This window comes from Anoplopoma fimbria, chromosome 9 (assembly GCF_027596085.1).
Source record: "Anoplopoma fimbria isolate UVic2021 breed Golden Eagle Sablefish chromosome 9, Afim_UVic_2022, whole genome shotgun sequence".
In the NCBI taxonomy this organism is placed as follows: domain Eukaryota; kingdom Metazoa; phylum Chordata; class Actinopteri; order Perciformes; family Anoplopomatidae; genus Anoplopoma; species Anoplopoma fimbria.
Genome location: NC_072457.1, coordinates 179,067 through 205,008, shown reverse-complemented (window position 1 = coordinate 205,008; position 25,942 = coordinate 179,067). Strand labels below are relative to the sequence as shown.

At 43.9% G+C, this 25,942-nt stretch overlaps 3 protein-coding genes across 3 annotated transcripts; 2 read left to right on the top strand and 1 right to left on the bottom strand.

Moving 5' to 3' along the window:
• Nucleotides 1-4,052: 4,052 nt before the first annotated feature.
• capn1b (calpain 1, (mu/I) large subunit b) lies at nt 4,053-17,704 on the top strand. The gene is made up of 20 exons (XM_054604240.1): nt 4,053-4,328; nt 5,214-5,332; nt 5,584-5,717; nt 6,768-6,936; nt 8,994-9,077; nt 9,169-9,254; nt 9,328-9,402; nt 9,481-9,641; nt 9,754-9,923; nt 11,986-11,997; nt 12,081-12,292; nt 12,397-12,436; nt 12,528-12,593; nt 12,772-12,829; nt 12,910-12,974; nt 13,746-13,814; nt 14,784-14,862; nt 14,948-15,061; nt 15,745-15,803; nt 17,385-17,704. The coding sequence occupies exons 1-20, from the start codon at nt 4,112-4,114 to the stop codon at nt 17,409-17,411; spliced, it is 2,016 nt and encodes a 671-aa protein (XP_054460215.1). The 5' UTR covers nt 4,053-4,111; the 3' UTR covers nt 17,412-17,704.
• Nucleotides 17,705-18,588: 884 nt separating this feature from the next.
• mrps28 (mitochondrial ribosomal protein S28) lies at nt 18,589-19,271 on the bottom strand. Its single transcript, XM_054603630.1, is given in 3 exon segments — nt 18,589-18,930; nt 18,933-19,052; nt 19,094-19,271. Coding segments are annotated over 3 exon segments (492 nt in total). The 3' UTR covers nt 18,589-18,736.
• Nucleotides 19,272-20,691: 1,420 nt separating this feature from the next.
• Nucleotides 20,692-25,937, top strand: sde2 (SDE2 telomere maintenance homolog (S. pombe)). The gene is made up of 8 exons (XM_054604883.1): nt 20,692-20,818; nt 21,685-21,805; nt 21,895-22,006; nt 23,989-24,158; nt 24,449-24,584; nt 24,699-24,830; nt 24,936-25,170; nt 25,395-25,937. The coding sequence occupies exons 1-8, from the start codon at nt 20,717-20,719 to the stop codon at nt 25,608-25,610; spliced, it is 1,224 nt and encodes a 407-aa protein (XP_054460858.1). The 5' UTR covers nt 20,692-20,716; the 3' UTR covers nt 25,611-25,937.
• The last annotated feature ends 5 nt before the right edge of the window (nt 25,938-25,942 follow it).

The following is a 25,942-nucleotide window of genomic DNA, read 5'->3' as shown; positions in this document are numbered from 1 at the left end:
CACATCATTAAAGGTTCCACATCATACAAGGTTCCACATCATTAAAGGTTCCACATCATACAAGGTTCCACATCATACAAGGTTCCACATCATAAAAGGTTCCACGTCATTAAAGGTTCCGCATCATACAAGGTTCCACATCATAAAAGGTTCCACATCATTAAAGGTTCCACATCATACAAGGTTCCACGTCATTAAAGGTTCCACCTCATAAAAGGTTCCACATCATTAAAGGTTCCACATCATACAAGGTTCCACATCATTAAAGGTTCCACATCATTAAAGGTTCCACATCATACAAGGTTCCACATCATAAAAGGTTCCACGTCATTAAAGGTTCCACATCATTAAAGGTTCCACATCATAAAAGGTTCCACATCATAAAAGGTTCCACATCATTAAAGGTTCCACATCATACAAGGTTCCACATCAGGTTCCACATCATTAAAGGTTCCACATCATTAAAGGTTCCACATCATAAAGGTTCCACATCATTAAAGGTTCCACATCATTAAAGGTTCCACATCATTAAAGGTTCCACATCATACCTGCAGACTCCTCCTCTACAACATCAGGAGGATTCTCCCCTTCCTCCCTGAGGAGACGGTGCAGGTGCTCTACAGGCTCTGGTCATCTCCCGCCTGGACTACTGCAACTCACTACTGGAGCCCCGGCGTCGGCCATCAGACCTCTGGAGCTCGTCCAGAAAGCTGCAGCTCGTCTGGTGTTCAATGACCCAAGTTCTCTCACACAACTTCCCTTCTCCGTTCTCTACACTGGCTCCCTGTAGGAGCATCCAGCTACAGACTCTGGTGCCTACAGGGCAGTGAGAGGAACAGCTCCTTCCTATCTCCAGGCCATGAAGCCCTACACCCCCCCCACCACTCCTCTCTGCTGCCTCGGGGTGACTGGTTGCCCCGTCGCTCAGAGGTCCCTGCAGCCGATCCACCCGGTCACAGCTTCTTCCTGTCCTGACCCCTCAGTGGAGGAATGAACTCCCCACTGACCTCAGGACAGCAGAGTCACTGCCCATCTTTAACCTCACCTCTTCAAGAAATGCTTGTTTAAGAAAGGAGATGCACTGATGACTTCTGGTGACTAGTAGTTCTCTTGAATACCTATGTTGAACACACTTCCTGTAAGTCGCTTTGGATAAAAGCGTCTGCTAAATGACTGTAATGTAATGTAATGTAATGTAATGTAATGTAATGTAATGTAATGTAATGTAATGTAGTGTAATGTAATGTAATGTAATGTCATATCTGTTATTGAAGTCATCCATTAGAGTTTCCACCTCAGAACTCCCGAGCTATAAACAGCAAATATAAGGTTTTTATTTCTCCTGGTTCTGATTCTGGTTCTGGTTCTGGTTCTGTCTCTGAGCTGATAATCATGTCACATACTAATACTCTTCTGATTTGATTTTATTCATTGTGTAATATGATTATGACACAATGAATAAAATCAAATCAGAAGAGTATTAGAGTTGGTGACACTTGATGAACCATATGTTCTCTTCTTTGGACCATCGGACCAGTTCCTCAGTAGTCATGTGTAGTAGTCACATTGTGTAGTAGTCACATTGTGTAGTAGTCTGTGTGCATATTCAAACGTATACTTCTTTATTTTAATTTAATAATATAATAACAGGATGCCGACTTCAGTAGCTTCATTACTGGTGCAGTACCGTCTTTGACCTGACTGTGCTGTAATGGTCCAGAGGGGCGCTGTTTCTCCCGTCAGAGGAAACAAAGACAACAGATGACATCAGAGTGATGACGTCATCTCTCACCTTAATAACAATGACAGTTATAGATATTATGCTCAGATTATGAATAAAACAGCACATTATATGTTTGTAAACGGAGCTAACCTTTGATGTTTGATGATGTTTGGTCTCTTTAACTTGTCATGATGATGACTATGTAGCTCCACCCCCCCATCGGGCGGGGCTCAGCATCACACAGCATCCCACAGCATCCCCCAGCATCCCACAGCATCCCCCAGCATCCCACAGCATCACACAGCATCACACAGCATCCCACAGCATCACACAGCATCCCATCCACATCAGTACTGCAATACTGCTGCTCCTTACTGCTCTGCTGCTCTGACAACCAGGAGCTGCATCCGACCCGGTGAGTGTCTCTGCTGGTTTCACTGGTGGACTTTGTTTGTCTGAACTGGTTCGTGTTAACTGAACTGGTCTCTGTGAGCGCCTGTTCATGTATCCTCTGATCAGCTGTTTTCACTGATTTCATGTTGATTTCATGTTGATTTCATGTTGATTCAGCAGAAACTGTTTACATGTTTTTATTGATGAACCAATCAGAGCAGTCCTCGTACTGCGTCACGCTCCCATTCATAGAATCACCAGTGTTCCCAGTAAACTGTTCATTTACATCCATAGTTTACAGTTAAATGGAAAAATGTTCATCACGATGTTTTACTGCAAAAAGATTATACTTTTACATATGCAGAAAATACATGAAACATCTGTAAACTAACAGATTAGAAATACATAAGAGAATAAGAATAGACGGTAATGAGGGAATGAATCAAATGTTTAATTTATGTGTTTATAATTTCATCACTTTAAAGTTTCCTGGAGAATATGGTACTTTATTCTAATATTTTTATTATGATATTAAGTCCCTCATTTCAATCGGATATTTTTACTTTTTTTTGTTGAACTTCAGTGGAGCAAACAAATGTAAATATAGAGACAGAAAATAGTTAACCTCCTGTAACTGGAATCAAACCAGTCAGAACTCTGTTCACAGACTGGTACCAGACTGGTATTTTGGTGCCACTCCAGAAAACACACAGAGCTCTCAGAGTGCTGAGTCAGCTGCTCTCAGTCGGCTCATTGATCTGATTGGACAGTGATGAAAGGACAGAGCTCAGATCAGATCAGCCAATCAGACTGCAGATAGGCAGGGTTCGGTATCCACTGAGTCATCGGTTCATTATCTAGTCTGAGTCCGCCATTTACCTGGAAAGTTCCTGGAAAGGCGTGGCACTTATTGTAACAACAGCCTCCATGAATTAATCATGAGGACTTCATTCTCCTCTACCTGTATGAGCTACCTGTGCACCATGTTGCTTGTATTGATGTGATGTTGTAACTGGTCCCCAGTATCCAATGAACTAACCAGACTTCTGTTTCCTGTCAGCTTCCTACGAGCCCATTGGACGGAGATCAGGTACAAACATCTGCATGTTTATATTTCTCTCTCCGATCTGATGGGAAGTCTTCAGTCTGTGAGGCTGTACTGAAACACATGCTAACTGCTAACATCAACATGCTAACATGCTGATAATGTTTACCACGTGTCAGCATGCTAACATTAGCTAACTGTCAGTAAACTCAGAGTCCAGCTGAGGCTTCTGTCTTTAGTTCTGAAGGTATTTAGTATTTGGAGATGTTACATCGTCGTTAATATTCATCTGAGGGGATCATGAACGATGAACCCGTCCATCCCATAATAGTGCAGATGTTTCAGTCTGATGAGTTTCTCTGATGTGTTGTGGGTCAGGATGTTTGGAGGCGTGTCTGGGCGGATCCAGAAGGACCGGCAGAGGGCTGGAGGTCTGGGCTCGGTCCAGCAGGCTGTACGCTACCTGAACCAGGACTTTCAGGCCCTGAAGGAGGACTGTCTGCAGAACGGATCCCTGTTCCAGGACCCAATGTTCTCCGCAGAACCGGCTTCACTGGGCTTCAAGGAACTCGGACCATTCACTTCCAAAACCAGAGGGGTGGAGTGGAAGAGACCGACGGTAAGAACCCAAAGTGTTAAAACTCCAAGTGACTCTAAAAGACCCTGATCCGGTATCAGAGGAGACCTTTGGCAGTTCTCTTAGTCCAGCTGACACACTGCAGGGACTCACTGCTCTAAATCTGAGGGCTGTGATTGGCTGAACCAGACGCTGCTTCCTGTTTGTGGCAGGAAGTGAAGACTTGGTTCAGACAGATAAATCAAACAGAACTGAGGATATCAGAAGAAGTGTGTGTGTGTGTGGGTGTGTGTGTGTGTGTGTGTGTGTGTGTGTGTGTGTGTGTGTGTGTGTATATGTGTGTGTGTGTGGGTGTGTGTGTGTTTGTATATGTATGTGTGTGTGTGTGTATGTGTGTGTGTGTGTGTGTGTGTTCTCTCCTGCAGCTGCTGCTTCAGTTAACATGATAATTATAGAGACAATAACCTTCAGAGAGAATGATAATGTAACACAGACGGTCGTCTCTGATTGGCTGTTTCAGGAGCTGACGGAGAACCCCCAGTTCATTGTGGGCGGAGCCACCAGGACGGACATCTGTCAGGGAGCGCTGGGTGAGTCTGCTGGTCATGTGACCTCACACAGTTTGTGTGTCTGTGGTTTGAAGGGAACTTCCCTGACGACGGTTGCTAAGACACCAGCTGACTGTTAGAGTCAGAGAGTAAACAAAGAGCTCAACAGACATGAAGGAAACAAACGTGTATGTGTCCTCATCAAACTATCATGTGTATATACACACACATGATGTACATATACTATGTATATATACATATATTTATATATACACAAACATATATGTACTGTATATACTGTACATATACACTGAAAGATCTTACAAAGAGCCCCTGAAGGCAGCACTCAGTCCATCAGGTCGGAACCTGTATTGATCAGTTCATTGATCGGTGAATGGAGGGAAACTACATTAGCCGGAAACATTAGCAGCTTAATGTGAAAGCAGCTAATGTTGTTGTTGCCGTTAGCGTTTCACCTAGCATTAGCGTGTCCCCACAGACCATCAGAGTGTCTTCTTAGGATAATGGAGTCAGCTGACGTTCAGTTAACAAACTAACACTTCCTGTAAACACGACATCTTTTCCTCCAATCAGGATCATCATCATCATCACAACCTTGTGATGTCACATCTGATGTCTATATTGACTGGTTCTGAAGGTAGTTGAAGTGTGTCTGTATATCTGCATTAACTGGTTCTGAAGGTAGTTGAAGTGTGTCTGTATATCTGCATTAACTGGTTCTGAAGGTAGTTGAAGTGTGTCTGTATATCTGCATTGACTGGTTCTGAAGGTAGTTGAAGTGTGTCTGTATATCTGCATTAACTGGTTCTGAAGGTAGTTGAAGTGTGTCTGTATATCTGCATTGACTGGTTCTGAAGGTAGTTGAAGTGTGTCTGTATATCTGCATTGACTCTGGTCATTTTCCAGGAGACTGCTGGCTGCTTGCTGCTATCGGGTCTCTGACTCTGAACGACCGGCTGCTCCATCGCGTCGTTCCTCACGGTCAAAACTTCAACCACGAATACGCCGGCATCTTCCACTTCCAGGTGAGATCCACCTGTTCAGAGGCCACACCCACTCACCTGTTTGTACCTTAAAGTGGAACTCAGGAGTTTGTGTTTTGGTCATGAGCGATGATTTGACACAGAAGTGACTTTAATAAGATCCACTGCTCTCAGATCTTCTGATACATTGATGGACTCTGAAGTTTACATGTACATTAACATTCACCTTTACCTGTATTTTACTCTCTCTCTCATATCTGGATTTAAATTCTTCCTCTTCTGTCCCGTCTCAGTTCTGGCAGTTTGGTGAGTGGGTTGACGTTGTGATCGACGACCGTCTGCCGGTCAAAGACGGAGAGCTGCTGTTCGTCCACTCGGCTGAAGGCAGTGAGTACTGGAGCGCCCTGCTGGAGAAGGCCTACGCCAAGTAAGACCTGAAACTGAACATGATGGGAAAGGATTTTATTATATAAGATTTTACTGAGTGTTTAATGTGTGTTTACTGTATGTTTACTGGGTGTTTACTGAGTGTGTACTAAGTGTTTACTGAGTGTTTACTGTGTGTTTACCGAGTGTGTACTGTGTGTTTACTGAGTGTGTACTAAGTGTTTACTGAGTGTTTACTGTGTGTTTACCGAGTGTGTACTGTGTGTTTACTGAGTGTGTACTAAGTGTTTACTGAGTGTGTACTGTGTGTTTACTGAGTGTTTACTGTGTGTTTACCGAGTGTGTACTGTGTGTTTACTGAGTGTGTACTAAGTGTTTACTGAGTGTGTACTGTGTGTTTACTGAGTGTGTACTGTGTGTTTACCTACTGTGTGTTTACTGAGTGTGTACTGTGTGTTTACTGAGTGTTAACTGAGTGTGTACTGTGTGTTTACTGAGTGTGTACTGTGTGTTTACTGTGTGTTTACTGAGTGTTAACTGCGTGTGTACTGTGTGTTTACTGAGTGTGTACTGTGTGTTTACTGTGTGTTTACTGAGTGTTTACTGAGTGTGTACTGTGTGTTTACTGTGTGTTTACTGAGTGTTAACTGCGTGTGTACTGTGTGTTTACTGAGTGTGTACTGTGTGTTTACTGAGTGTGTACTGTGTGTTTACTGTGTGTTTACTGAGTGTTTGCTGAGTGTTTACTGTGTGTTTACTGAGTGTGTACTGTGTGTTTACTGAGTGTTTGCTGAGTGTTTACTGTGTGTTAACTGAGTGTGTACTGTGTGTTTACTGAGTGTGTACTGTGTGTTTACTGTGTGTTTACTGTGTGTTTACTGAGTGTTAACTGCGTGTGTACTGTGTGTGTACTGTGTGTTTACTGAGTGTTTACTTTGTGTTTACTGTGTGTTTACTGAGTGTTTACTTTGTGTTTACTGTGTGTTTACTGAGTGTGTACTGTGTGTTTACTGAGTGTTTGCTGAGTGTTTACTGTGTGTTTACTGATTGTGTACTGTGTGTGTACTGCATGTTTACTGTGTGTTTTCAGGATGAATGGTTCCTATGAGGCGTTGTCCGGCGGCAGCACCACTGAGGGTTTTGAGGACTTCACCGGCGGTGTGTCTGAGATGTACGAGCTGAAGAAAGCTCCCAGAGATCTCCATCGTATCATCAGTAAAGCTCTGGAGAGAGGGTCTCTGCTGGGCTGCTCCATAGACGTCAGTCCCAACAACAAATGTCTGCTTATCACGTGTGCTATTATTTCAGATTTGATGACGACCCACTTTGGCCTCTTTTGACCCACTTCATCATGCTGGTTTGAGATTTCAAACTCAACACTGTGTGCAGGATGCAGCATTGTTGTGTATATATATATATATATACAGCGGGTAAAATAAGTCAAAATTTTTCTCAGTATATATATTTCTAAAGGTGCTATTGACATAAAATTTTCACCAGATATCGGTAACAACCCAAGTAATCCATACATACAAAGAAAACAAAACAAATAAGTTCAGAAATTAAGTTATGTGTAATAAAATGACACAGGGAAAAAGTATTGAACATGCTAACTGAAATGTATTTAATACTTGGTACAAAAGCCTTTGTTGGTAATGACAGCTTCAAGACGCCTCCTGTATGGAGAAACCAGTCGCATGCATTGCTCAGGTGTGATTTTGGCCCATTCTTCCACACAAACACTTCAAATCTGATCTTTAGTTCTTTCCATAGATTTTCTATTGGATTCAAGTCAGGTGATTGGCTGGGCCATTCTAGCAGCTTTATTTTCTTTCTCTGAAACCAATGGAGAGTTTCCTTGGCTGTGTGTTTGGGATCATTGTCTTGCTGAAATGTCCACCCTCGTTTCATCTTCATCATCCTGCTAGATGGCAGCAGATTTTTATCAAGAATGTCTCGGTACATTTTTCCATTCATCCTTCCTTCAATTATATGAAGTTTGCCAGTGCTGTATGCTGAAAAACAGCCCCACACCATGATGTTCCACCTCCAAACTTCACTGTTGGTCTGGTGTTTTTGGGGTGATGTGCAGTGCCATTTGACCTCCAAACATGGTGTGTATTATGGCCTCCAAAGAGTTCCATGTTGGTCTCATCTGACCAGACTATATTCTCCCAGTATTTCACAGGCTTGTCTAAATGTTGTGCAGCAAACTTTAAACGAGCTTCAACATGCTTTTTCTTCAGCAGTGGAGTCTTGCGTGGTGAGCGTGCATACAGGCCACGGCGGTTGATGCATTACTTATTGTTTTCTTTGAAACAATTGTACCTGCTGATTCCAGGTCTTTCTGAAGCTCTCCACTAGTGCTCCTTGGCTCTTGGACAACTCTTCTGATAATTCTTTTCACTCCTCTGTCAGAAATCTTGCGAGGAGCACCTGGTCGTGGCCGGTTTATGGTGAAATTATGTTCTTTCCACTTCTGGATTATGGCCCCAACAGTGCTCACTGGAACATTCAGAAGTTTAGAAATCCTTCTGGAACCAATGCCATCAGTATGTTTTGCAACAATAAGGTTGTGAAGGTCTTGAGAGAGCTCTTTGCTTTTACCCATCATGAGATGTTTCTTGTGTGACACCTTGGTAATGAGACACCTTTTTATAGGCCATCAGTTGGGACTGAACCAGCTGATATTCATTTGCACTGACAAGGGGCAGGATTGCTTTCAGCTGGTGTCTTGGCTTTCCATGCCTTTTTGCACCTCCCTTTGTTCATGTGTTCAATACTTTTTCCCTGTGTCATTCCATTTTATTACACATAACTTAATTTCTGATCTTATTTGTTTGGTTTTCTTTGTATGTATGGATTATTTGGGTTGTTACCAACATCTGGTGAAAATCTAATGTCAATAGCACCTTTAGAAATATATTTACTGAGAAAAATGGTGACGTGTTCAATACTTATTTTACCCGCTGTATATATGTATATATATATATATATATATATGTATATATACTGTATATATATATATATATATTACTATAAAGTTTGTACTTTTGGCTTTAAGGTGCCACCCATGTGGACTGAGTCCTGTAAAAGGAGTTTTATTTTGGCCTTTGATCCTGGAATGACCTGCAGTCTTTATGTGTTTAACACTCTCTGAGTCTGTTGATGTGAAGACTTTAGCTTCTACAACTTAATCTTTTGTTTTTGCTTCACTAATGTGTGAACGTTACCGCCACATATATTTTGACCAGAGACATCGCTCTAAGTTGTTCTCCAGGAGGAATCAGGTTGTGTGTGTGACCTGTCTCCTTAGATCACCAGCTCTTTGGACATGGAAGCGGTGACCTTCAAGAAGCTGGTGAAAGGCCATGCCTACTCTGTGACCGCACTCCAACAGGTGAGCTCACCTTCGTCACATCGACATCCACACACATCAGGATCCGGTGTCTGTGTCGGACTCTGGATGTTTGTCTCTCTGTCTTCTGCAGGTGGAGTACCGCGGCCGGCAGGAGCGTCTGATCCGGATCAGGAACCCCTGGGGTCAGGTGGAGTGGACCGGAGCCTGGAGCGACAGGTGAGGGCCTTCAAAGTGTTTCCAGAACCAAACGGGTCGTCTGTGTTTTTAAACTTCCACCTTTGTGTTTCAGCTCCTCAGAGTGGAGCTCCGTGGACTCTGCAGAGAAAGATGAGCTTCTCTGTAAAATGGAGGACGGAGAGTTCTGGTAAGTTCTAAGTGTGTGACGGTAACATGAGAGTGGGTTTACGGGGTGAAGGCAGTGAAATGTCCGTCTGTCCGTCAGGATGTCTTTTCAGGAGTTCCTGCGTCAGTTCTCCCGGCTGGAGATCTGTAATCTGACCCCGGACGCCCTCAGTCAGGACTCCACCAGGTTCTGGACCACGACCATGTTTGAGGGCAGCTGGAGGAGAGGAAGCACCGCCGGAGGCTGCAGGAACAGTCCCAGTGAGAATCTTTATAGAACATTTGTATGATGTATGATGTGTTCACGTTCCACCATCTGTCCTATAATATCTACATATCCCATGATGCCTTGGCTGTGGCCGCCTCCCTGCAGACACGTTCTGGATCAACCCTCAGTATAAGATCTGCCTGCTGGAGGAGGACGACGACCCCGAGGACGACGAGGCGGCCTGCAGCTTCCTGGTGGCTCTGATGCAGAAAGACCGCCGCCGCGTCCGCCGCCACGGTCAGGACGTGCACACCATCGGGTTCGCCATCTACGAGGTCAGAGGTCAAAGAGCCTGCTGCTGTCCTAAAACTATCTCTGTACATCTATAGTACACCAACAGACACGTTGTTTACTGCTTTACCTCAAACATCTGTCTTAAATGCTCGTTATCTTTTAGTCCTGTGACTCTGTGTTGTTTACTTTGTGCCTCTGGTCTGAACACTGCTCTATAAATAAATAAACCATTATTATTATCATTATTATTATTATTATTATTATTATTATTATTATTATCATTATTTTTATTATTATTATCATTATTATTATTTTCATTATTATTATCATCATCATCATCATCATTATTATTATTATTATCAATATTATCCATCCATCCATCCATCCATCCATTTTCCTCCTCTTATCCGGGGCCGGGTCGCGGGGGCAGCAAGCTAAGGAGGGTCCTCCAGACGTCCTTCTCCCCAGCAACACTTTCCAGCTCCTCCTGGGAACCCCGAGGCGTTCCCAGGCCAGATGAGATATATAATCTCTCCAGCGTGTTCTGGGTCAACCCCGGGGCCTCTTACCAGTTGGACGTGCCTAGAAAACCTCTAAAGGGGGGCGTCCAGGGGGCATCCTGGTCAGATGCCGGAGCCACCTCAGATGGCCCCTTTTCGCCGCGAAGGAGCAGCGGCTCTACTCCGAGCTCCCTCCGGATGTCTGAGCTCCTCACCCTCTCTCTAAGGCTGAGCTCCTCGTCCTCTCTCTAAGGCTGAGCTCCTCACCCTCTCTCTAAGGCTGCCCCTCAAAGTGTTCTTTCCACCACTCGACAATATCCCCAGTCTGGGTCTGCAGTTCTCCCCCCCTGCTGAGCACAGCCTGAGAAAAGCCCTGTTTCCCCTTTCTGAGTCGGGTTTTTGCTTCAGCAACTGCCGTAGCTGCAGCCCTTCCGGCCAACCGGTACCTGCCTGCTGATTAAGGAGACCCCTGGGCCAGCCAAGCCCAAAAGGCCTCCTTCTTCAGCTTTACGGCCTCCTTCACCGCTGGTGTCCACCAGCGGGTTCTCGGATTGCTGCCACGACAGGCACCGATCGCCTTCCGACCACAACTCCTAGCAGCAGCTTCCACAATGGAGGATTTGAACATGGCCCACTCGGATTCCATGTCCCCAGCCTCCCCCGGGATGCACAAGAAATTATTCTTGAGGTGGGAGTTGAAGACCTTGCGGACAGGATCCTCAGCCAGACGTTCCCAGTTCACCCTCACTACATGTTTGGGTTTACCGGGTCTGTCCGGCAGCCTTCCCCCGCCACCTGATCCAACTCACCACCAGGTGGTGATCAGTTGACAGCTCTGCTCCTCTCTTCACCCGAGTGTCCAAGACATACGGCCGCAGGTCTGATGACACAACTACAAAGTCGATCATAGACCTTTGGCCTAGGGTGTTCTGGTACCAAGTACACTTGTGAACCTCCCTATGCTCAAACACGGTGTTCGTTATGGACAGTCCATGACTAGCACAGAAGTCCAACAACAAAGCACCACTCAGGTTCAGATCGGGCAGGCCGTTCCTCCCAATCACACCCCTCCAGGTTTCTCCGTCATTACCCACATGAGCGTTGAAGTCTCCCAGAAGAACTATGGAGTCCCCAGTTGGCGCCCTTTCCAGGACGCCACCCAAGGACTTCCAGAAGGCCGCGTACTCCGAACTGCGGCTCAATGTCGATTTTTTGGGCTGGGCCTGGCCGGGCCCCATGCGCCAAGGCCCCGGCCACCAGACGCTTGCCGGCGAGCTCCCCTCCCAGGTCTGGCTCCAGGAGGGTGCCCCGGTTTCCCTTTTCCGGGCGAGGTGCCACAACTCATTATTGACCCCACAACTCATTATTGACCAATATTATTATTATCATTATTATTATTAACCCTTTAAACCCCATAATGACCACGAACCACCAGGAGGACCTACCTAAGAACATCCCAGAAACCACCCTGAACCGTTCAGTGACTACACGGTACCATCTGGTGGTTGTTAGTAACCATGTAGCAGTAGCAGTATTAGCACGTTAGCATGCTATCAGAGAGGATCGTTCTGTTTCGTGACTCTTCTTCTTTGTCTCCTCACAGATTCCTGAGGAGGTGAGTTGGTTCAGACACACTAAACTTTAACAGTACGTTTGTAGTTTTTTAAACTTAAATTAACGTGTCCGTCCGTCCGTCAGTACCGAGGCTGTCCCAGCGTCCACATGAAGAAGGACTTCTTCTTGCGTCACTCCTCCTGCGCGCGATCAGAGACCTTCATCAACCTGCGGGAGGTGAGCGCCAGGCTCCGCCTCCCGCCGGGCGAGTACCTGGTCGTCCCGTCGACCTTTGAACCCTCGAAGGAGGCCGACTTTGTCCTGAGGGTGTTCACGGAGAAACATTCGGAGACCCAGTGAGTCCGTCAGAACCAGAACCTTCTAGTGATTGATTGAATATTGATTGATTGAATATTGATTATCCATAAAGTGAGTCGTGACGCTCTGTTGGTCTCTGCAGTGAGATGGACGATGACGTGGTGGCAAACTTTGAAGAGGAGGTATACGTTGAACATTTATCTTAAGATCTTATCTTAAATAAACTTTGAGTGGTGACGACCTTTGACCTTCTGTCTTTCTTCTTCTCTGCAGGAGGAAATCTCAGAGAGCGACGTCGACGACTCCTTCAGGTCCATGTTCGCTCAGCTGTCTGGAGACGTGAGTTCTGAATAAATATAAATATAAAACATTTATTAAACTGCTGTTCTAAAGAGGTTAATAACTCAAACTGAAGCTGTAGAAATGTACAAATACATATTAAATTATATCATATTACATATATATCTACATCTATATCTGTAATATGATATAATATAACCATGGTTCCTCTCCTCAGGACATGGAGATCTCAGTGAGAGAGCTCAGGACGATCCTCAACCGAGTCGTGTCCAAACGTAAGTTCTGAATCTTCTGATGTTCAAACGTGACGAGAGTCCGAAACATAATTAACTTCTTCTTCTGTGGTGGTTCACAGACAGAGACCTCCAGACCGATGGTTTCAGTATGGAGTCCTGCAGGGCCATGGTCGGCCTCATGGACGTATCCTCAATCTGCTGGTTCTGGTGGTTCTGTTGATTCTGTTGGTTCTGTTAGTTCTGCTGGTTCTGTTAGTTTTGTTAGTTCTGCTGGTTCTGCTGCTGTCTGTTGGTTCTGTTTGTTCTGTTGGTTCTGCTGGTTCTGTTAGTTGTTAGTTCTGTTGGTTCTGTTGGTTCTGTTGATTCTGTTGGTTCTGTTACTTCTGCTGCTGTCTGTTGGTTCTGTTTGTTGTGTTGGTTCTGTTAGTTCTGCTGCTGTCTGTTGGTTCTGCTGGTTCTGTTAGTTCTGCTGGTTCTGCTGCTGTCTGTTGGTTCTGTTAGTTCTGTTGGTTCTGCTGCGGTCCGTTTGTTCTGTTTGTTGGATCTGTTTGTGTTTGTTGGAGCCAAACAGGAAGTCTCTTTCGGTCCACTTCCTGTTTCCATTCCAAATTAAAAGCCCTTCAGCATTTATTGTGAGACAGTCACAAGAACCTGTTCCTCATGCAGTTCTTCATACGTAGCTGCTGACATCTAGTGGTGTGTTCTACTATAGAACCAGGAAACAGGACAATGACACTGAAGATGAGCGCAGCAGAACCACAAAGTGTTTAGGAACCGATTCTAATGTTGATTTATTCAGATAATGAGATGGAAATAAACATTATCCTTTTTATATTTCATTAAATACAGCAGCAGCTCTGGATTCATGATGTTCCTCTAACTGTTCTCATTGGTAGTAGAACCATTTGTTCTACTGTTCCGTCTTCCTCTCTTCTTCTTCTTGACTTGAGCTCAGAAGGACGGCAGCGCTCGCCTCGGTCTGCTGGAGTTTCAGGTTCTCTGGAACAAGATCAGGAAGTGGCTGGTGAGTTCAGAGGAGGAACGTTACCCAAGTTCTCCATGTTTGTGAAGAACGTGGAACCAAACATGAGGACCTGTGTTAGAACAAATATATCTGCTCTTAAAGACCAAGGTTTAACTGCATCTCCCAGGGTGCATTTCACCAACACATAACCGATGAGGACGTGTTTCTGTAGTCCAACAGGAAGTCATCATCACTGCTTCCTCCTCAGTCAATCAGATTCTTCCTTTGGATTCTGGATCTGTGTGTCAAACAAACGTTTATGATTCTTAAAGGTTTTGTTCATCAAGTTAATGATGTTTGAAGTGTAAAGTCACACGCTAACGTTAGCCTAGCTATGATGCTAACCGTCGCTTCGTTCACGTTTTTGTTCCCGTAGTCAGAAGCTTCTTGGTACGAACAATATTTAATCATAACATTCACTTCTGATTATTATTGAGGCGAGAAATCAACTGTCTAGATTTAGAATATTTTACAAAAACCGAGTCTGTGTCAAAATGATTATTTCACATATTCCCATATTTTCTTATAGGAATGTTATCATCAATAATATAATTTGTGATTTTGGTAGAACTGCATTTAATGATGAAGAAGCTGCTGAGTCGCTCCTCCTCGTCCGGTCTAGTTCACAGATTATTAGCATCATAGCTAGGCTAACGATAGCGTTTAGCAGCCAGTAGCCAATCAGATGCAGAGTAGGGTTGAGTCCCCTCGCAAGGCATTCTGGGTAGGTACTTTTGCACATAAGCAGAACGGACAGCTGGCTAATGCTAACATGTGAAGCGCTAACGCTAGCTAGCTCTGTTTGTTTGTTTCCTGGTGATATTTGTGACTTCTCATGAGACGAGAGGCTTCCTTCATCCTCCTCTGAAACACAAAGATGTTCTGTAGACGTAGACGTTAGCTAACGTTAGCGTTAGCGTCACCACTTGTTTTCATCGTGCTGTTGATCTGAATCTTGTGACTCTGCAGGGAATCTTCAGAGAGTTCGATCTGGATAAATCTGGATGCATGAGCTCCTACGAGATGCGCATGGCTCTGGAAAACGGCGGTAAGTCTCGCTGCTCATGGCCTCCCAACGTTAACGCACAGTTTCTCTGATCTGACCTCTGACCTCTGACCTCTTGTGTCCTCAGGGTTCAAACTGAACAACAAGCTGTATCAGATGCTGGTCGCTCGATACGCCGACAACGAGATCATCGACTTCGACAACTTCACCTGCTGCCTGGTCAAACTGGAGGCCATGTTCAGTACGTAGACCTGCTGCGTTCAGGGTCCTCTGTTTACTCTGCTGCTGCGTTCAGGGCCCTCTGTTTACTCTGCTGCTGCGTTCAGGGCCCTCTGTTTACTCTGCTGCTGCGTTCAGGGTCCTCTGTTTACTCTGCTGCTGCGTTCAGGGTCCTCTGTTTGTATAAATATATACAGTTACTAAGTACAATTAATCAACTACTGCATCAAAGTACAAGTTTAAGGTACTTGTACTTTACCTGAGTAAATAAGGGTAATTCTGAGTAAATATTGTACTTGTACTGCACTACATTTATTTATAACTAGTAAATAATGAAGTATTATATAAAATCATTGAAATGAGCTCCATCTTTAAAGTGATTTACTCATTAATACTATAATATTTATAAAACTACATTAATACTATAATATTTATAAAACTACATTAATACTATAATATAATACATATTATTCTCAATCATGAGTACTTTTAGTTTTGGTGCTTCTACTTTTCCTTGAGTCATGTTTGAATGCAGGACTTTTACTTGTAACAGAGTATTTGTTCTGGTATTAGTACTGCAGTAAAGTACTTCTTCCACCTCATCATGACTCCAGATTTGGTGATGGTTTTTACAACGTGACCTGAACACAGCACGGAGCCTCCTCACTGAGTTTCATGTTTCTTCTTCTGTGGTGTTTCTCTCAGAGGCCTTCCAGGAGCTGGACCGAGACGGGACAGGAAGTGCAGAGCTGAACTTCACCGAGGTTTGTGATACATATATATATTTATATTTATATATATATATATATATGTTATATATGTTATATATATATTTATATATATAACATATATATATATATATATATATATATATATATATATATTTATATATATATATAAATAATGTTATGTATAATATGATGCAGGCCAACAGAATGAACCCATTTTAAACCATTTTTCTTTAAACACTTTTAACACACTATTTTATTTCTGTTTTTCTTTTCGTTTATTTAATCTTTATTTATTTATTTTATTTGGAAAAACGTTCCTTTTTTATGAGCTTCTTTTTAACACAGTTCATAAAACATATGAAATCATAAAACTACCGTCTTAATATTTTACATCAATCCATTTCATATTTTCATAATTTAATAATTCTGTCATATAAATCTTAAAGACATATTTTCATAATTTAATAATTCTGTCATATAAATCTTTTTTTTAGTAAATATTTTTCTTTTGTGTATTTATACTTTGTTTCTTTATATTTTGTGTCTTTATCAGTAGCGGGCCGTGCATTTCACCCCTCGGCCTTCAGTGAATGAATCCACCTCTTAATGCCTTCATTATGACGCCATGGCTCTAGAAACTATACATTTAGACAGAAACGCATTATAACTGGGTTGCATCACCTTAACATAGTCGAGTACAACAGAGTTATATTAATATTTCCGACGCATTTAAAATCAATAAATCCGCATTTGCAATTAAGAGTGTTAAACTGCCAGCTTTAAGATGCTTGGATACAGTCAACACGTTACAATAAAAAGGCGTAGTTGCTCTCTCCTTAACTTTAGCCTGCACCCCATTTAGTCCAGATGCCATCAAAACACTGTGCCATCAAAACACTGTGCCATCAAAACACTGTGCCATCAAAACACTGTGCCACAACTTTATCCAGACTACATTCATATTCCTCCAAGAAACGGAAAATAAGAGCGGCCATGTCATCAGCCCGCTTGCCACTAGTAACATCTTCAAATCTGACAAAGCGAGCTGTGCGACATCTCGTCCACCATAACATAACAAAGGGTGCTTGTTTTATCTCCATTGTGATCAGCAATAGCATAAATCAAGTCGTTTTGTATTTTGCCTGACATCCCAGTAAACACTTTGTTGGTAATGTAGATCTGTGTTGTTTGTTTGTGGACTCGATGCTTTCATCGTTTCCCCAAAAACATGACACAATCAATCAGTCTTTTTAATATTTCCCTATTTTTATTCACTCTACGTTGTGGAGCTCCGGTTCCTGCTGTTGGTTGAGCTGTAGATCCAGCCCTGCTTTGGTGTCACATGACGGCTGAAATATGATTGGATAAAAGCTCTAACGTAAAGGCCAGCCCTCCAATCTCGACCTGAGGCTGGAAGCAGCACAACCAAGAGGAAAGCTATGAAATGAAGAGAATAGACTACGGGGAATAATTTAATACATATTTGTGGAAAAATATATCAAAATTAAATTTCTATTCTGATGATGTTTAGGCCAGCAGAGAAGGCCACTGGTCTTTATGTATATTATTTATATATTTCATGTCTCACTGATCTTGTGACGTCTCTCTCCTCAGTGGCTCTATGTGACCATGTGTGGATGAAGAGATCCAGTCAGCATGAAGAACACGAGCACTGAGTACTACTACTACTACTACTACTACTAGTACTACTACTAGTACTACTACTACTACTAGTACTACTACTACTAGTACTACTACTACTAGTACTACTACTACTAGTACTCCATCATTCCTAAAGTACTACAGTATCACAGTACTAAACCCTCTACTGCTGCTTCCTGTATGAACTCACTGCCTTCAGCTCAGTTATGACGTCTCTATAAACATGAAGACGTTTATGAATATGTAATGTGTTTATATTTATGAATGAGAACCTGTTGACCTATTAAAGAAACTATCCACTGACTCTGGGTCTGATTCTAATGCTTCTCTGTCTCACTGGTTAGGATTCTTATTTAGTTCATCTTCATTTATTTTATTTTTAAAAGTGAATCCCTTTAAAACTACTGCGGTGTGCCCAACCATTAATATGTACTTATATTTTTATATCTAATATTGATCTACTTTTAGCGAGTATTAAAGTACTTCTTCACGTGGAGGAACAAGAACGAGACCAAGGTGTTTAATGTGTATAAAGTATATTATAATAACATGAGTCATTATAAAGTATATTATAATAACATGAGTCATTATAAAGTATATTATTATAACATGAGTCATTATAAAGTATATTATTATAACATGAGTCATTATAAAGTATATTATTATAACATGAGTCATTATAAAGTATATTTATTATTATTATAACATGAGTCATTATAAAGTATATTATTATAACATGAGTCATTATAAAGTATATTATTATAACATGAGTCATTATAAAGTATATTATTATAACATGAGTCATTATAAAGTATATTATTATAACATGAGTCATTATAAATATATTATAACATGAGTCATTATAAATATATTATTATAACATGAGTCATTATAAAGTATATTATTATAACATGAGTCATTATAAAGTATATTATTATTATAACATGAGTCATTATAAAGTATATTTATTATTATAACATGAGTCATTATAAAGTATATTATTATAACATGAGTCATTATAAAGTATATTATTATAACATGAGTCATTATAAAGTATATTTATTATAATAACATGAGACATTATAAAGTATATTTATTATTTATGAGTCATTATAGTATATTTTATATATGAGACATTATAGTATATATATATATGTATATGTACATGTATATTTATATGTATATTTATTGTTATCCTTAGAGGTTTCAGTCCCTTCAGGAAACGTGTCGTTCTGCTGCAGCAGGTCAGCAGGTCTGACCCCTCAGTGCTGGTCCAGGTCCTAGTCTCAGTCCCGGTCCTAGTCTCAGTCCCGGTCCCGGTCCTGGTCCTGGGCCTCCAGCGGGCCCAGCAGCAGGGCCTGTGCCTCCAGCAGCGTGGTGTCGGTCCCGGCCCCCAGGAAGCGTGCAGTGAGCTCCAGGTCGTGTAGCCGCAGACGGACTCTGGTCCCCCGCAGCAGCGCCTCCCCGCCGGCCGGCCTCCGGACCACGCAGGGCAGCTTCCCCCGAAGTCCACGTACAGGTCCTCCTGCACCACCCGCACCACCCGGCCCACCACCACCCGGTCCCGAGCAGGACCCATGTGGACCAGCGGGGACCGGCGGAGCAGCGAGCTGAAGGAGGGGGGGAGGAGGAGGAGGAGGAGGAGGAGGAAGAGGAGGAGGAGGAAGAGGATGAAGAGGAGGAGGAAGAGGAGGAGGAGGAGGTCTGCGCCTCCCTCTGCAGCTCCTCCTGCGCGTCGTAGGCTGCAGCGAACCCGGAGCCGGGTCTGTCCGCGCTGGAGAACCTGCAGGACGGGAGCCGGACTCCGCACCTGGAAACAACCTTCCACCAGGCCGCCATGTTGTGTCCGCTGCGTCTCTACCGGCTGCGTCACGTCCGGTAGAGACGCTGCTCACAGCGCCGCGGCGACCGCCGGTACTGCAGCCGGATGGACACAACTTTATTTATAAACACGGACATGAACATGGACACAACTTTATTTATAAACATGAATATGAACATGGACACAACTTTATTTATAAACATGAATATGAACATGGACACAACTTTATTTATAAACATGAATATGAACATGGACACAACTTTATTTATAAACATGGAACATGGACAAACTTTATTTTATTTATAAACTTTATTTATAAACGGACATGACACAACTTTATTTATAAACATGGACACAACTTTATTTATAAACATGAATATGAACATGGACACAACTTTATTTATAAACATGAATATGAACATGGACAAAACTTTATTTATAAACATGAATATGAACATGGACAAAACTTTATTTATAAACATGAATATGAACATGGACAAAACTTTATTTATAAACATGAATATGAACATGGACAAAACTTTATTTATAAACACGGACATGAACACGGACAAAACTTTATTTATAAACATGGACAAAACTTTATTTATAAACATGAACATGGACACAACTTTATTTATATAAACATGGACAAAACTTTATTTATAAACATGACTTTATATAAACATGGACAAAACTTTATTTATAAACATGAATATGAACATGGACAAAACTTCATTTATAAACACGAATAAAGCTTTATTTATGAACAATCTTAATAATCTTCCTACTTCTCCTTCACTACATTTATCTGACAGCCTTAGTTACTTTACTATTTAAGATTTTTACAAACACAAAATGTTGAAGACTTTATAAATTTGGATTCTGTTAGAGTATTTTACTCTGTGGTATTAGTACTTAAACAGCAGTAAAGGATCTTCCTGCACTAGTGTTAAAAGGTGACCTATTAGAAAGTGGTAAAAAAGAGAGAACTATGAAATAAAAGAAGAAAAATGAAATTAATTGTTGATTAATCGGTCAACAGAAAAATAATCAGTAACTATATTTAATTTAATTTATTTAATTAATTTTAATTTTATTTTGGTGTTTAATTTTAAGATTGTTTTAATTTAATTTAATTTAATTTAATTATTTAATTTAATTTTAGTTTTGCACTTATTATATTCGGTAATTTGCCTCTGCACTATTTCTTAGATGCTTGTTTAAGAAAGGAGTGAACTTTGGTGACTAGTAGTTCTCTTGAATAATGTTGAATACACTTCCTGTAAGTCGCTTTGGATAAAAGCTTCTGCTAAATGACTGTAATGTAATGTAATGTAATGTAATGTAGTGGTAATGTACTGTAATGTAATGCGTCGTGGCGTCGTGTTGACGTGATGACGTCAATGCTCCTCCTGGCTTGAGCGCAGAAGAGGCTGCGCATGCGCGCTGTGCTGTCGCTACCATGGAGGTGTTTGTGAGCGCGCCGGGCTTCAGCTGCTCCACCTGCACGGTTCCGACCGGCTCTCTGGTCCGAGACGTCCTGGACCGGTTCACCCAGAGACAGGTGAGTGTGACGGGGGCGGGGTAAGGCAAGCTGCTGCTAACGAGGCTAGCGAGGCTAACGAAGCTAACGAAGCTAACGAGGCTAACGAGGCTAACGAAGCTAACGAAGCGGCTAGGCTAAGGCTAACGAGGCTAGCGAGGCTAACGAGGCTAACACACAGACAGCGGCTAGGCTAACGAAGCTAGCGAGGCTAACGAAGCTAACTAGGCTAACGAGGCACAGACAGCGGCTAGCCTAACGAAGCTAGCGCTTCGTTTGACGTCATGATGAAGATGAATCGTAACGAGTCATGATGAAGATGAATCGTGGCGTCATGATGAAGATCAATCGTGACGTCATGATGAAGATGAATCGTGGCGTCATGATGAAGATGAATCGTGTCGTCATGATGAAGATCAATCATGACGTCATGATGAAGATGAATCGTGACGTCATGATGAAGATGAATCGTGACGTCATGATGAAGATGAATCGTGACGTCATGATGAAGATGAATCGTGCCGTCATGATGAAGATGAATCGTGACGTCATGATGAAGATGAATCGTGTCGTCATGATGAAGATCAATCATGACGACATGATGAAGATGAATCGTGACGTCGTCATGATGAAGATGAATCGTGACGTCATGATGAAGATCAATCATGACGTCATGATGAAGATGAATCGTGACGTCATGATGAAGATCAATCGTGAAGTCATGATGAAGATGAATGATGAAGATCAATCGTGACGTCATGATGAAGATGAATCATGACGTCGTCACGATGAAGATGAATCGTGGCGTCGTCATGGCGACAGTTAGTGGTTCTGGTCACATGTGTAGACGTCTCCACGGTTCTGTAAATGGACGGTTGTGTCTGCAGGGAGTTTCTTCTTCTGAGGATTTCTACGTGGTGAGAAATGGCCGTCTGTCTCAGCTGGAGGATCCTCTGCAGCGCGGCGCCGTCTATCACCTGCAGCTCCGCCTCCGTGGAGGGAAAGGAGGTGAGTCCAGGGCCAGAAAACAAACCAACAGACGTTTGTCAGGAAACGAGGAGATGAGAGCTGACGTCTTCTTCTGTGGTGTGTTTCAGGGTTCGGCTCCATGCTGCGAGCTCTGGGCGCTCAGATCGAGAAGACCACGAACCGCGAGGCCTGCAGAGACCTGAGCGGCCGCCGGCTCCGAGACGTCAACCACGAGAAAGAGTGAGTCGGGCCACACTTCTACCTTCATCGTTAAAGCGGGGATTCAAACCGACACACACCTCACCTTCACTTTACAATGAGCCTTATTCAACAAAGTCACAGACGCAGTGAGTCCCGTAGCGAGTCATGTAGCGAGTCATGTAGTGAGTCCCGTAGTGAGTCCCGTAGTCGTAGTGAGTCCCGCAGTGAGTCCCGTAGTGAGTCATGTAGTGAGTCCGTAGTGAGTCAGGTAGTGAGTCATGTAGTAGTGAGTCCCGTAGTGAGTCCCGTAGTGAGTCATGTAGTGAGTGAGTCATGTAGTGAGTCCCGTAGTGAGTCATGTAGTGAGTCCCGTAGTGAGTCCCGCAGTGAGTCATGTAGTGAGTCCCGTAGTGAGTCATGTAGTGAGTCGTCCCGTAGTGAGTCCCGTAGTGAGTCATGTAGTGAGTGAGTCATGTAGTGAGTCCCGTAGTGAGTCATGTAGTGAGTCCCGTAGTGAGTCATGTAGTGAGTGAGTCATGTAGTGAGTCCCGTAGTGAGTCATGTAGTGAGTCCCGTAGTGAGTCCCGTAGTGAGTCCCGCAGTGAGTCAGGTAGTGAGTCATGTAGTGAGTCCCGCAGTGAGTCCCGCAGTGAGTCAGGTAGTGAGTCCCGCAGTGAGTCCCGCAGTGAGTCCCGCAGTGAGTCATGTAGTGAGTCATGTAGTGAGTCATGTAGTGAGTCATGTAGTGAGTCCCGTAGTGAGTCCCGTAGTGAGTAGTGAGTGAGTCATGTAGTGAGTCCCGTTAGAGTGAGTCCCGTAGTGAGTCCCGTAGTGAGTCATGTAGTGAGTCATGTAGTGAGTCCCGTAGTGAGTCCCGTAGTGAGTAGTGAGTGAGTCATGTAGTGAGTCCCGTAGTGAGTCCGTAGTGAGTCCGTAGTGAGTCATGTAGTGAGTCCCGCAGTGAGTCATGTAGTGAGTCATGTAGTGAGTCATGTAGTGAGTCATGTAGTGAGTCCCGTAGTGAGTCCCGTAGTGAGTAGTGAGTGAGTCATGTAGTGAGTCCCGTAGTGATGAGTCATGTAGTGAGTCATGTAGTGAGTCCCGTAGTGAGTCAGGTAGTGAGTCATGTAGTGAGTGAGTCATGTAGTGAGTCCCGTAGTGAGTCATGTAGTGAGTCCCGTAGTGAGTCATGAGTGAGTGAGTCATGTAGTGAGTCATGTAGTGAGTCCCGTAGTGAGTCCCGTAGTGAGTCCCGTAGTGAGTCCCGAGTGAGTCATGTAGTGAGTGAGTCATGTAGTGAGTCCCGTAGTGAGTCATGTAGTGAGTCCGTAGTGAGTCCCGAGTGAGTCATGTAGTGAGTGAGTCATGTAGTGAGTCCCGTAGTGAGTCATGTAGTGAGTCATGTAGTGAGTCCCGTAGTGAGTCATGTAGTGAGTGAGTCATGTAGTGAGTCCCGTAGTGAGTCATGTAGTGAGTCCCGTAGTGAGTCATGTAGTGAGTGAGTCATGTAGTGAGTCATGTAGTGAGTCCCGTAGTGAGTCCCGTAGTGAGTCCCGTAGTGAGTCATGTTGAGTCATGTAGTGAGTCATGTAGTGAGTCATGTAGTGAGTCCCGTAGTGAGTCATGTAGTGAGTCCCGTAGTGAGTCCCGCAGTGAGTCATGTAGTGAGTCCCGCAGTGAGTCAGTGAGTCCCGCAGTGAGTCCCGCAGTGAGTCCCGCAGTGAGTCCCGCAGTGAGTCCCGCAGTGAGTCCCGCAGTGAGTCCCGTAGTGAGTCAGGTAGTGAGTCCCGTAGTGAGTCCCGTAGTGAGTCATGTAGTGAGTCAGGTAGTGAGTCATGTAGTGAGTCAGGTAGTGAGTCCCGTAGTGAGTCTCTGTGACTTTTCAGTGCCCTAAAACTCGGATAGTGTAAACGAAGCAAAAGACATGCGTTTTAAGGGGAAAACGACGGAGTGTGGGCGGGGCCTCAGAGAGAGATGCTCGTCACGTCGCTGCTCACTCTTCTTCTGTGGTGTGTGTGCAGGATGGCGGAGTGGCTGAAGAAGCAGACGGAGCGCGAGGCGGAGAAGGAGCAGCGTCGTCTGGAGCGGCTTCAGAGGAAACTGTCTGAACCCAGACACCAGTTCACCGACCCGGAGTACCAGAGGCAGTGTCACGACCTGTCGGAGCGGCTGGAGGACTCGGTGATGAAGGGTGAGACCAACACGGTGTGTGTATTGATCAGAGGGACAGCTGGACTCTGATGTAACACTTTGTAGGAGAAACAACTTTTAAATCCCATTTAGACAAAAACTTAACAGAGAACATCAAAGCAAAGATGAGTTATTGCTTAGGATGGTATCGATACTAGTTCTCTTATTGATACTCTTATCGGTTCTTTTTCGTCTGTCTGGTTCCTTTCAATCCTCCGTGTTTTACTCCTTCAAAACCGGTTTGGATCGGAGTCATGTGATCAAAGTCATGTGATCTCCTCTGTGTCTCAGGTCTGCAGGCGTCCTCCAGCAGTCAGGTGAAGGTGGACGACGTCTCTGCAGCCAAGAGACCAAACTCTGATCAGAGCGAGCAGCCGCAGAAAAAGAAGCAGAAGAAGAAGAACGCAGCAGCAGCAGCGTGTTTCTGGTGAGGAGGAGGTCTTCCTCTGCTGCAGTGCTTAAAAGGCACACAGACATTCTGCTGAGGTTCAGTTCGAGTTTGGACCGGGTCAGAGTTTGAAATGTGTTGCCATGGTTACAGGACGGGGGTCGGCGAGATGCTGAGCTCAGAAGAGGAGGAGGAGGAGGGTCCATCCAGCAGCAGCAGCTCCAGCTGTGGAGCTGCTGTTACCATGACGACACAGAAAGAGGAGGAGCCTGAGCAGAGCAGCAGGTAGAGACTAGATCCACTTCAGACCTGATCCTCAGAGTCCAGATCCACTTCAGTGTCACAAACATTTACAATTTTTATAATCAATGACCTCATCGTCTCCTCCAGCTCGTCAGACGCCTCCTCAACCCACCAGACCAGCAGACCTGCAGGGGGTCAGGGTCCCACAGAAACTCCCAGAGACCAGACTAGCAGACCTGCAGAGGGTCAGGGTCCTACAGAAACTCCCAGAGACCAGATCAGCAGACCTGCAGAGGGTCAGGGTCCCACAGAAACCCCCAGAGTCCAGACTGTCAGACCCACAGAGGACCAGGGTCCAGACCAGAGTTTGTCTCAGCAGCAGGTCAGTAGTCCATCCCATAATATATTAGGAGTTCGTCTCCTGGTTCTGATGAGAACCTGAACCTGGTCTCTGTTCACCTGCTGCGTTCAAAGACGCCTCTGATCTAAAGGATCCGTTCATTTGAAACTCTTCTCTCTGTGAATAAACAGGAAAAACGTCCGTCTGTTTGGTCAGTACTGTGATGCTCTCAGTCACATGTCACTAAAGTATCGTGTTGTGTTCAGGGTCGGTCCACGGTGGATCTGTCCTCGCTGTCCTCCGTAGACCAGCTGGAGTCTCTGGGTCTGGACGTCCTGAAGGAGGAACTGATGTCTCGGGGGTTGAAGTGCGGGGGGACGCTGAAGGAGCGCGCACAGCGACTGTTCTCCGTCAGAGGACTGACTCCGGACCAGATCGACCCGGCGCTGCTCGCCAAACCGGCCAAGAGCAAGAGGAAGTGAAGAGGTCGGAGGTCACAGCTGTTAGAGGAACAGTCGCCTCTTTTTTCATCGTTTCTATGGAAACTCGTCTCTTCTGTCCGATGAGGTTTTTTCTCTGGAAGAAGCTCCGAAGAGTGAAATCTTTTATAATGAATGAGGTTCAGCTTCACTCTGACTAAATATGAATTCATGTTTGGTCTGTAACTTTAGAACAGTGAAAACTAAAGACTGTTTGTGGGTTCGTCCAATCAGAAAGCAGGGTTTTCCTTTAAAGATTGTGTAACCTGTTGAGTTTGTTGATATGAATTTGTATTAAATGGTTCTGAAATAAAAACAGCTGTTCCTTCGTTTCT